General features: G+C 46.0%; 1 protein-coding gene across 4 annotated transcripts in view; it reads left to right on the top strand.

Annotated features, from left to right (window-relative positions):
- The window catches only part of ACSL1 (acyl-CoA synthetase long chain family member 1), a 188,816-nt gene extending 187,053 nt beyond the window's left edge, over window positions 1-1,763 (top strand). For all 4 annotated transcript variants that reach the window (XM_063920730.1, XM_063920732.1, XM_063920729.1 and 1 more), the window contains exon 21: window positions 535-1,763. In XM_063920730.1, the coding sequence (XP_063776800.1) occupies window positions 535-675 (141 nt within the window). In that variant the 3' untranslated portion in view covers window positions 676-1,763. The remainder of the gene's footprint in view (window positions 1-534) is intronic.
- The last annotated feature ends 10,986 nt before the right edge of the window (window positions 1,764-12,749 follow it).

Here is a 12,749-nt window from a genome sequence, read left to right as displayed (position 1 = left end):
AAGGGTGCCGTTTTAGATGGCTGCCCAATCATTTATTGGAACAAAGTAGAAAAAAAAAGTCAGGTGTTGATGCAATTTTTATTTCAAAATTGTCCTGTTTCGTTCTTCAGGAGAAGTGGCTATTATCAGCTGCTTGAAGCTTGGGTACACTACAAATGGCAGATATAATAATTTCGTTCTGGATAGGGAGGGTCATTAAATTTTAACTGATTGTGTATTTCTGCATTTTATTGTACTATAATTTTTGTGAGAAATTAAGCAATTTATGCAAACATCCCCCACTCCCCACCCATCAGTTTAGAAGGGTGTGTTAGATAATTTCTTGGTTTGTTATGGGAGGAACTGTTGCGTATTTGAAATAAACGAAACTCTTACTTGCATTGGTAATGTTTTAAGAGGTCAGATTGTATGGTCTTACTCAGCTATTCAATTCGAAAGGGTTTGTGTTTTTTTTTGTTGTGTTTTTTTTTTGAGGTTCCACCTCAAGGCCTCACTCAGTTAAATGTTTCATGTTCTCTCGGTTTTCTGTTACAGGTAAAAGACATTGCTTTGCACCCGGAAATGTTTTCAGTCCAGAACGGTCTGTTGACTCCAACGCTGAAAGCCAAGAGGCCAGAGCTACGAAAGTATTTTCAGACACAGATTGAAGAACTGTATGCCAATAACAAAGTATAATCTGCCCTCCTTCATTACCATCTGCTATCTATTCACAACAGCAAACAAAGACATGGCTGATCATAGGAATTATTTTGAAGACCTTTCTACAATGCCTTATTGGTCACCTGTGTTTTCATCTTTTGTACTGTGACCTAAAATCTTCAGGCCTTACAAATCATTTACATTTGGACATCATATGAATGTCATCCTCTGGATTTCTTGTGTCTTCTGTCTCAAATTGTACATTTCTCCCACTCCCAATCTATCTTTATGTACAAAACACTTCTGTTCGGGTCTTACACTTTTGTTCCAAATCACATTCTTCTTGCTTGCCAAATAAGATCCCTTTTCTATTAACTTGTAAATAGATAAAACAGTGCAGAGTCCAGTTCACTGCAGAAACAGGTACTTAACTTTTAAAACCTCACGTGGAGGGATAGTCACATTAAATTATTAGTACTTTAAAGTGATGTTTAATATTTTACCACTATTCTTTCTAAATGTACATTATAAATGATTTTGCTCTATCTATAAAAACGTGACAAACATTTGTTCTTTAATCCTATGATGGAAAATCTTTCCATGTTTTCAAAATGCTGCTAGAGGACTGGGAGACACTTGTTCATTTTTCCTGTCAGTCCAGTTAAAACTGTAAAGTGCAATTATTGGTGATGTGTCTGCCCGTGAGTTTGTTTTAAATAGAAGGGAAGGTCTAAGTTGTTTTGGGTTTATCTGGGCGTTGGGGTATAGGCCTATTGTCGGTACCACATATTTTAAGGCTGTTCTGGAGGTGTCCTTGCACACTTGTTTTCTAGAGATGTAAGGCACACGGGACTTGCATAAACAAGCACAATAATGGTTTGCACTATGTAAAGACCTGAGATTTATGCTGATACACTGTATGCTAGGGTGGGATCATTTTCTAGAAAAGTCGTTGCACAGATAGACTGAATTTTTATCCAAATGATGTGACTTGTTAAAATTGACTTTAAATGTTTGCTTAACGATATTGATCTTGTATAAACCAAAATCTCCCCCCAGTCTGGTTTGCTCTTCAGCCCCTTCCAAAAAATGAAGGAAGCCAAAATAAATAATTGTATGAAGTAGTTTCCTGTTTTTTCTTACAGAAAAAAGATGCTTTAACTGAGTTTTCCCAAAATAAGCTGGTCTGGCCTGGTGTTCATTAAAGTATTAAAACCTACCAGTACACTTAGATTTTACCTAACATGTCAGACATTGAAAATAAATATCCTGGAGGAGACTCAATCTTTTGGGAATGGATACATAAATACCTATTGCAGTAGGTTGTGAAAGTCATTAATGGGTTACGTGGGTCCTGTTTGAGATCCACTCCTTTGTGTTATCACCTAGGGTGGTGTGCAGTCAGAAGTAAATATGTTGCATTCTTCTTTAGTGTGCATACTCATGTGTTCCCAATGTATGTATTTTCCTAGGAGTACATGCTACTATGTACAATTAGGGGTCTGCAATGGGGATGTAGGCACAGCCAAAGTACAGTAACTTAAGCTGCAGATGTGGTTCTGAACACTGACTCAATTGCTGGGGGGTGGAAATGGTAAATGTAACTGGCTGTAGGTGCCTGACTTGTGGGTGCTACAACCATTGTCAGTATGTAAATTGCATACTGGTGATCATGGTGTCTGTCTGGTCACACGTTTAAAACATATCCATTAGGCAAAAGCGCTAAAACTTCTGGGACAGTGGGGCAAATGTATTAAGCCTGGAGAAGGCATAAAGAAGTGATAATGCACCAGCCAATCCGCTCAGAACTGTCAATTTACTTATTGGAGCGGATTGGCTGGTGCGTTATCACCTTGCACTTTTCACCTCTTCATCACTTCTTTATGCCTTCTCCAGGGTGGCACTCGATATACCGGCTGTCGGGATCGCGGCGCTCAGTATACCGGCAGCGGGATCCTGACCGCCGGTAAACCAACAACTATTCTCCCTCCTGGGGTGTCAATGACATCCCTGGAGGGAGAATAAATAGTGTGGTGTGCATAGTGTGCCACTGTGCCTGCAGTGTGGCGTACCCACAAGGGGTTTTTCTGCGCTCACCCAGCTGCCAGCATTCGGGCGTCTATTATGCTGGGCGCCGGGATTCTGACAGCCAGCAATTCGTAGTACACCCCTTCTCCAGGCTTAATACATCTGCCCCCAAGATTTGAAAATTACTTTTTTATATTGCTGTGCTCACTGATTTTACACACATTTAAGAATACTTCATACTTGGCTGGAGAAGGGGAAGCTTCCACATATTTTTTTTTTGTGAAAGGCTCCAAGCCACTTAAGTACTTGATAAATCTTGTCATTAAATGTAATGTGTATTGCAAATATATTCCTTTTTTTCTTTTTAACTGAATATTCAGACTCCTGTCTGCATCTGAGTCAACTGTACATTTGGGGCATTCAATATGGCAGTGTTTGTGTGCCACCTCCCACTTGCATGAAACTTATTTTTGAATGATGTTTTAGTTTTCGCATATTTCAAGGATCCGGGACTATACCTCACATCTAACCCCACTCTACTTCTGACTGTGCAACCTTTGTGGAAACTGTGGCGTTACTTGTTGAAAAAAAAAAGTCTGCTGCTTTACTCCACAAAATAACTTTACAGCCTGTGCTCATACTGGCTTTTTTATTTTTATTTAGAACCTTAATCAATTGAGTGGAGGGGTGTATTGGGAGCGGCTCTAAAACAGTGTTTTCCTAACCTCTGTCTCAAGACACACTAAAGCTAGGTACACACTGCATTTGTTTTGTTTGTTTTTTACTTATTGTCTTCACACCACACCGAATTTGCCTATGTTCACCTATAAGAAGATGAAATAATCAGGATAAAGTGTAGGAAATAAGGGCAGATTATTGGGAATGCATACACACTGTGTGATATTGAGACCTTTTTGTGAAGACCTTCATTTGTGGACTTTATTTTTTTCCTGTATTATTGCTGAAACACTCATGCCTATGCACTACACCAGTGGTTCCCAAACTGTTTTGAATCACTGCGTCCTAGAGTATCAGAATTTTTATCACTGCACCCCTGGGCCAAGAGTTTCTTATTGAGAAATTTAGAAATAAATATTAAATGATGTAAGCGGTGTTTATATGTCATCCTTAAGTTCAGTTGTGTGAGGAGGTACAGGATTTGCTTCTGTTTGTCCACATACTGTATGATTGGCAGCCACCAGTACTGGTTTTGCTCATTACATTGACCATAAATAATTTCATTTGGTCCTGGACCACCAATCCAAGGCACCCCTTCAAGTGTCCAGGGTGCCACAGCACACAGTTTGAGAAACGCTGCACTATACAATAAAACAGGCCGATCACACAATTATTGACAAATCGGTGTCAATAATTCTATAGTGGGTACCTAGCTTAAGTTTTAAGGATAGCCATACTTATTTATTACCAGTTATTTATATAGTGCACACATATTCCACAGCGCTTTACAGAGAATATTTGCCCATTCACATCGGTCCCTGCCCCAGTGGAGCTTACAATCTATATTCCCTATCACATGTATACACAGACAGATTCATGCTAAGGTTTATTTCTCTGATGTCTTAAGTGGATGCTGGGACTCTGTAAGGACCATGGGGAATAGCGGCTCCGCAGGAGACTGGGCACAACTAAAAGAAAGCTTTAGACTACTGGTGTGCACTGGCTCCTCCCACTATGACCCTCCTCCAGACTTCAGTTAGAATCTTGTGCCCGGCTGAGCTGGATGCACACTAGGGGCTCTCCTGAGCTCCTAGAAAGAAAGTATATTTTAGGTTTTTTATTTTACAGTGAGATCTGCTGGCAACAGACTCACTGCAGCGAGGGACTAAGGGGAGAAGAAGCGAACCTACCTGACTGGAGGTAGCTTGGGCTTCTTAGGCTACTGGACACCATTAGCTCCAGAGGGATCGAACACAGGACCCGACCTCGATCGTTCGGTCCCGGAGCCGCGCCGCCGGCCCCCTTACAGAGCCAGAAGCAAGAAGTGTTCCGGAAAATCGGCGGCTGAAGACCTCGGTCTTCAACAAGGTAGCGCACAGCACTGCAGCTGTGCGCCATTGCTCCTCATGCACACCTCACACTCCGGTCACTGATGGGTGCAGGGCGCTGGGGGGGGGGGGCACGCGCGCCCTGAGGGCAATATAATACACCTTGGCTGGCAAATGTACACCATATACAGTCAGGAAGGCTATATAGGTGTAAAAATACCCCTGCCAGAATTCCAGAAAAAGCGGGAGAAGTCCGCCGGAAAAGGGGCGGGGCTATCTCCCTCAGCACACTGGTGCCATTTTCCCCTCACAGCTCCGCTGAAAGGATGTTCCCTGGCTCTCCCCTGCAGTGTCAAGCTACATAAGGGTAAAAAAGAGAGGGGGGGCACTAAATTTAGGCGCAGTATATATAATATAAGCAGCTATAAGGGAAAAAAACACTCATTTATAGTGGGATCCCTGTGTTATATAGCGCTCTGGTGTGTGCTGGCATACTCTGTCTCCCCAAAGGGCTTTGTGGGGTCCTGTCCTCTGTCAGAGCATTCCCTGTGTGTATGCGGTGTGTCGGTACGGCTGTGTCGACATGTTTGATGAGGAGGCTTATGTGGAGGCGGAGCAGATGCCTATAAATGTGATGTCACCCCCTGCGGGGCCGACACCTGAGTGGATGGTTATGTGGAAGGAACTACGTGACAGTGTCGACTCCTTACATAAAAGGTTTGACGACATACCAAATATGGGACAGCCGGCTTCTCAGCCTGTGCCTGCCCAGGCGTCTCAAAAGCCATCAGGGGCTCTAAAATGCCCGCTACCTCAGATGGCAGACACAGATGTCGACACGGATACTGACTCCAGTGTCGACGACGATGAGACTAATGTAACTTCCAATAGGGCCACACGTTACATGATTGAGGCAATGAAAAATGTGTTGCACATTTCTGATGTTACCCCCGGTACCACAAAAAAGGGTATTATGTTTGGAGAGAAAAAACTACCAGTAGTTTTTCCTCCATCTGAGGAATTAAATGAAGTGTGTGAAGAAGCGTGGGCTTCCCCCGATAAGAAACTAGTAATTTCTAAAAGGTTACTAATGACGTACCCCTTCCCGCCAGAGGATAGGTCACGTTGGGAAACATCCCCTAGGGTGGATAAAGCGCTCACACGCTTGTCAAAGAAGGTGGCACTACCGTCTCCGGATACGGCCGCCCTAAAGGAACCTGCTGATAGAAAGCAGGAGGCTATCCTGAAGTCTGTATATACACACACAGGTATTATACTGAGACCAGCTATTGCTTCAGCATGGATGTGCAGTGCTGCAGCTGCGTGGTCAGATTCCCTGTCGGAAAATATTGATACCCTGGACAGGGACACTATATTGCTAACCGTAGAGCATATTAAAGACGCACTTTTATACATGAGGGATGCACAGAGGGATATTTGCCGGCTGGCATCTAAAATAAGTGCAATGTCCATTTCTGCCAGGAGAGGGTTATGGACTCGGCAGTGGACAGGTGATGCAGACTCAAAAAGGCACATGGAAGTTTTGCCTTATAAAGGTGAGGAGTTGTTCGGGGATGGTCTCTCGGACCTAGTTTCCACAGCAACTGCTGGGAAGTCTGCATTTTTACCCCATGTTCCCTCACAGCCGAAGAAAGCACCGTATTATCAGGCACAGTCCTTTCGGCCCCATAAGGGCAAGCGGGTTAAAGGCGCGTCCTTTCTGCCCAGAGGCAGAGGTAGAGGGAAAAAGCTGCAGCATACAGCCAGTTCCCAGGAGCAAAAGTCCTCCCCCGCTTCCTCTAAGTCCGCCGCATGACGCTGGGGCTCCACAGGCGGAGCCAGGTACGGTGGGGGCCCGTCTCAAAAATTTCATCGATCAGTGGGCTCGCTCACGGGTGGATCCCTGGATCTTTCAAGTAGTATCTCAGGGGTACAAGCTGGAATTCGAGACGTCTTCCCCCCCCCCCCCCCCCCCCCCCCGCCGTTTCCTCAAATCTGCCTTGCCAACAACTCCCTCAGGCAGGGAGGCAGTGATAGAGGCAATTCACAAGCTGTATTCCCAGCAGGTGATAGTAAAGGTGCCCCTACTTCAACAAGGACGGGGTTACTATTCCACAATGTTTGTGGTACCGAACGGACGGTTCGGTGAGACCCATTTTAAATTTGAAATCCTTGAACACATATATAAAAAAAATTCAAGTTCAAGATGGAATCGCTCAGGGCGGTTATTGCAAGCCTGGACGAGGGGGATTACATGGTATCACTGGACATCAACGATGCTTACCTGCATGTCCCCATTTACCATCCTCACCAGGAGTACCTCAGATTTGTGGTACAGGATTGTCATTACCAATTCCAGACGTTGCCGTTCGGTCTATCCACGGTTCCGAGGGTCTTTACCAAGGTAATGGCCGAAATGATGATACTCCTTCGAAAGAAATTATCCCGTACTTGGACGATCTCCTGATAAAGGCGAGGTCCAGGGAGCAGTTGTTGGTCGGGGTAGCACTATCTCGGGAGGTGCTACAACAGCACGGCTGGATTCTAAATATTCCAAAGTCACAGCTGGTCCCTACGACACGTCTACTGTTCCTGGGGATGGTTCTGGACACAGAACAGAAAAAAGTGTTTCTCTCGGAGGAGAAGGCCAAGGAGCTGTCATCTCTAGTCAGAGGCCTCCTAAAACCAAAACAGGTGTCGGTGCATCACTGCACGCGGATCCTGGGAAAGATGGTAACTTCCTACGAAGCAATTCCATTCGGCAGGTTTCATGCAAGAACCTTTCAGTGGGACCTGTTGGACAAGTAGTCCGGATCGCATCTTCAGATGCATCGACTGATAACCCTGTCTCCAAGGACCAGGGTGTCTCTGCTGTGGTGGCTGCAGAGTGCTCATCTTCAAGAGGGCCGCAGATTCGGCATACAGGACTGTGGGTCCTGGTGACCACGGATGCCAGCCTTCGAGGCTGGGGGGCAGTCACACAGGGAAGAAACTTCCAAGGACTATGGTCAAGTCAGGAGACTTCCCTACACATAAATATTCTGGAACTGAGGGCCATTTACAATGCCCTAAGTCAGGCAAAACCCCTGCTTCAAAACCAGCCGGTACTGATCCAGTCAGACAACATCACGGCGGTCACCCATGTAAACCGACAGGGCGGCACGAGAAGCAGGACGGCGATGGCAGAAGCCACAAGGATTCTCCGATGGGTGGAAAATCACGTGTTAGCACTGTCAGCAGTGTTCATTCCGGGAGTGGACAACTGGGAAGCAGACTTCCTCAGCAGGCACGACCTCCACCTGGGAGAGTGGGGACTTCATCCAGAAGTCTTCCAACTGATTGTAAACCGTTGGGAAAGGCCACAGGTGGACATGATGGCGTCCCGCCTAAACAAAAAGCTAGAAAGATATTGCGCCAGGTCAAGGGACCCGCAGGCGATAGCTGTGGACGCTCTAGTGACATCGTGGGTGTACCGGTCGGTTTATGTGTTCCCTCCTCTTCCTCTCATACCAAAGGTACTGAGGATAATAAGGAGAAGAGGAGTAAGAACTATACTCATTGTTACGGATTGGCCAAGAAGAGCTTGGTACCCGGAACTTCAAGAAATGATTTCAGAGGACCCATGGCCTCTGCCGCTCAGACAGGACCTGCTGCAGCAGGGGCCCTGTCTGTTCCAAGACTTACCGCGGCTGCGTTTGACGGCATGGCGGTTGAACACCGGATCCTGAAGGAAAAGGGCATTCCGGAGGAAGTAATTCCTACGCTGATTAAAGCTAGGAAAGAAGTAACCGCAAACCATTATCACCGCATATGGCGAAAATATGTTGCGTGGTGTGAGGCCAGGAAGGCCCCAACGGAGGAATTTCAGCTGGGCCGTTTCCTGCACTTCCTACAGTCAGGGGTGACTATGGGCCTAAAATTGTGTTCCATTAAGGTCCAGATTTAGGCTCTATCGATTTTCTTCCAGAAAGAACTGGCTTCGCTACCTGAAGTTCAAACTTTTGTAAAGGGAGTGCTGCATATTCAGCCCCCTTTTGTGCCTCCAGTGGCACCTTGGGATCTCAACGTGGTGTTGGATTTCCTAAAGTCACATTGGTTTGAGCCACTTAAAACCGTGGAATTTAAGTATCTCACGTGGAAAGTGGTCATGTTGTTGGCCTTGGCTTCGGCCAGGCGTTTATCAGAATTGGCGGCTTTGTCATGTAAAAGCCCTTATCTGATTTTCCATATGGATAGGGCAGAATTGAGGACTCGTCCCCAATTTCTCCCTAAGGTGGTATCGGCTTTTCATCTGAACCAACCTATCGTGGTGCCTGCGGCTACTAAAGACTTGGAGGCTTCCAAGTTGTTTGATGTAGTCAGGGCTTTGAAGATCTATGTTGCCAGGACGGCTGGAGTCAGGAAAACTGACTCGCTGTTTATCCTGTATGCATCCAACAAGCTGGGTGCTCCTGCTTCAAAGCAAACCATTGCTCGCTGGATCTGTAACACGATTCAGCAGGCTCATTCTGCGGCTGGATTGCCGCATCCAAAATCAGTGAAAGCCCATTCCACAAGGAAGGTGGGCTCTTCTTGGGTGGCTGCCCGAGGGGTCTCGGCATTACAGCTTTGCCGAGCTGCTACTTGGTCGGGTTCAAACACATTTGCAAAATTCTACAAGTTTGATACCCTGGCTGAGGAGGACCTGGTGTTTGCCCATTCGGTGCTGCAGAGTCATCCGCACTCTCCCGCCCGTTTGGGAGCTTTGGTATAATCCCCATGGTCCTTACGGAGTCCCAGCATCCACTTAGGACGTCAGAGTAAATAAGAATTTACTCACCGGTAATTCTATTTCTCGTAGTCCGTAGTGGATGCTGGGCGCCCATCCCAAGTGCGGATTGTCTGCAATACTTGTATATAGTTATTGTTTAACTAAAGGGTTATTGTTGAGCCATCTGTTGAGAGGCTCAGTTGTTATCATACTGTTAACTGGGTATTGTATCACGAGTTATACGGTGTGATTGGTGTGGCTGGTATGAGTCTTACCCGGGATTCAAAATCCTTCCTTATTGTGTCAGCTCTTCCGGGCACAGTATCCTAACTGAAGTCTGGAGGAGGGTCATAGTGGGAGGAGCCAGTGCACACCAGTAGTCTAAAGCTTTCTTTTAGTTGTGCCCAGTCTCCTGCGGAGCCGCTATTCCCCATGGTCCTCACGGAGTCCCAGCATCCACTACGGACTACGAGAAATAGAATTACCGGTGAGTAAATTCTTATTTTTGTTGGGAGCCAATTAACCTGCCAGTATATTTTTGCGATTGTGGGAGGAAACCCACGCAAGTACACGGAGAATATACAAACTCCATAACGTTAGGGCCATGGTGGGAATCGAACCCATGTACTCAGTGCTGTGAGGCAGTAATACTAACCATTACACCATCCATACTTGAACACAGGTGACTTAATTAGTATATCAGTTATTTTGATTTTTACCATCTGCGGTCAACCATATTCTTAAAAACTAGAGTGTTATACCCCTTTTACACTGCCGCTAAAAACCTTGGTTATTGCCATGTTAACACGGGAGTGGCTCACTGTAAAAGGGTTTACCCAGGTTCAGTTACTTGGTAATCCGACACTGCTAGCTTGCAGGGTTCATCCCGGAAAGGACTTGGGTCATGGTGCAGTATAAACTAGGTCAATGCGACCCGGCACCCATTCACGCAATAGAAAGAGGCAGCGCTTGGAGATCATCTGATCTATATTGTGGAGAGGGGACCTAGACTGCACACCCTGGCTTCTTATAATGGAATGTGCTACCTTGCTGGAACTTAGTACTACAATATAGGAAAAAGGGTGCAGGTGCACCATACACCATTAAAATTATAACAACCATAATATTTGAGGTTCTTGGCGTACATTGGCCAATAGATAAGCCTGCCCACCTACTTCACGGTGACCTCATCGGACAGGTTCCTAATACTATAGGGGTTCGCCTCTGGGGCGCAGAGCACCCCCAAACTACTCCAGCCATACCACCCCAGGGCATCACACAGAAAAGGGATAGAAGTGAGTGATCAGTGTTAAGGCTGGTACTCACCAGCCGATGCAGGAGAGATGTGTGCTGAGCGAACCGCTCAGCACACATCTCTCCCGCCGCTCAGCACAGCGCGATCTGTTCTGAGCGTGCGGGGGGGGGGGGAAGACAGGGGGGCCGCTCATTTCACCCAGCGGGTGAAAGGAGCGACCTGCTAGATTGGCCTGCACTGCAGGCCAATCTAGCACCAGCGATAGCGATGCGCAGGGCTGCGCATCGCTATCGCTGAAGGGGCTACACACAGAGCGATCCTGCTTAAAATCTAAGCAATCGAGTCAGATTGCTTAGATTTTAAGCAGCGATCGCTCCGTGAGTGTTAAAAAGAAAAAAAAAAGGAAAGCAGTAAGGAGTCGGGGTATTGGAAAGTGAGGTTAGCTGATCAGTGTTACAAGTGTAAAAGATATATAAAAAATGCTACATAAATATAAAACAAACACAAGGTGATACAAGTGTTAAAAATAAATGTAAGGTGGTGATGCCCCAAAGTGGTACAGCCAGAGCAATCCAGGGAACAACACGCCCCAAACGTTCACCCCCAAACTGACTGTATATAATTGATAGGATCATACCTATGCCTTTTGTGCAGTCAGCATGTGCTGCTTCCCTGTTTAAAAGCCTGAGAGGCAGGGGGGTGCTAATCCAGAAATGAGGGCATCCCAAGCCCTCAGGTGTGTATACACACATAATATATACTATATTGTGGAGAGGGGGCCTGAGCTGCACACCCTGGCTTCTTATAATGGGATATACTACCTTGCTGGGACTTAGTACTACAATATAGGAAAAAGGGTGCAGGTGCACCATATACCATTAAAATTATAACAACCATAATATTCGAGATTCTTGGCACATATTGGCCAGTATATGAGCCACCCTTTTTCCTATATTGTAGTACTAAGTCCCAGCAATGTAGCACATCCAAGTGATAGCTCCAGCTTGATCCAAAAGACATTGATACACAGATCTGCAAAAGATGTCGATGGATGCTCCATTCCTACTCCTTTAATGGCCAGATCTACTGTCTCAGGGTCCTGGTTATCACAAACACCTGGATGGACTGTCTTTGATTAAATGACTCTCGAGACCTCCACACTTTTTTCCAAGGAATGCGACACATTCAACCTCCTTTTGTTTTTCCTACAGTGCCTTAAGATTTAGGTTAGTCCTAAAGGCACTTTAAGTTGCCCCATTTGAACCACTTGAAACATTGGATCTTAAATGATTGACAGCTAAAGTTCTCTTTCTACTGACTTTTTGCTTCAGTTAGAAGAATTTCAGATTTAGGGGCATTGTTATGCCATTCTCCATTTCTGATTTTTTTTTATCCAGATAGAGCAGTTCTTCGAATCAAATCTGGGTATCGTCCTAAGGTGGTTTCTAAATTCCATCTTTAGGAAGAAAATGTCTAGGTAAACCAGATTGTACGGCAATGGAACGGTAAGAGCATCCACTGCTTCGGCTTACGGGTCCCGTGTCCCGGATGGGTTAGGATTGGGGTGACCGGCGGACGGGATCTGGGCAGTCAACATACCGATGACGGAATCCTGGCCGGCAGAATGCTGGCAGGGGGGTGAGCGCAATGAAGCCCCTTGGACACCCACAAGTGGGCATAGTCCTGGGCCCCCTGCTGGCATCTGTATGCTGACCGCCGTGATCATAACTACATCATTCCTGGACACATACTGAGGCAGCTGATGGTTTCTTCTGGATACCATGAGGTCTACCCCACTGCTGAATTAGTGCTCTGAACACATCTGGCTGAAGTGCTCATTCTCCTGGATAAAGATCCTGACAACTGAGATAGTTAGCCTTCCTGTTGTCCACACCCGGGATAAGTACTGACCAAATTACTTTGTTGTGCTTGGCCTAACTAGAATCCATCCCGTTTCCCGCATGACCATTCAACTTTGGGTCCATGTTTGTTTACGTGAGCTACAGCCGTTGCGTTGTCTGATTGTATTCTCACCTCCATTTAGCAGAGACTGTGGGTGGTTTCCAGTAGA

Source organism: Pseudophryne corroboree, chromosome 1, assembly GCF_028390025.1.
Source record: "Pseudophryne corroboree isolate aPseCor3 chromosome 1, aPseCor3.hap2, whole genome shotgun sequence".
Taxonomy (NCBI): domain Eukaryota; kingdom Metazoa; phylum Chordata; class Amphibia; order Anura; family Myobatrachidae; genus Pseudophryne; species Pseudophryne corroboree.
Note: the sequence above shows the minus strand (reverse complement) of the source record. Positions and strands in the feature narration are given on the sequence as shown.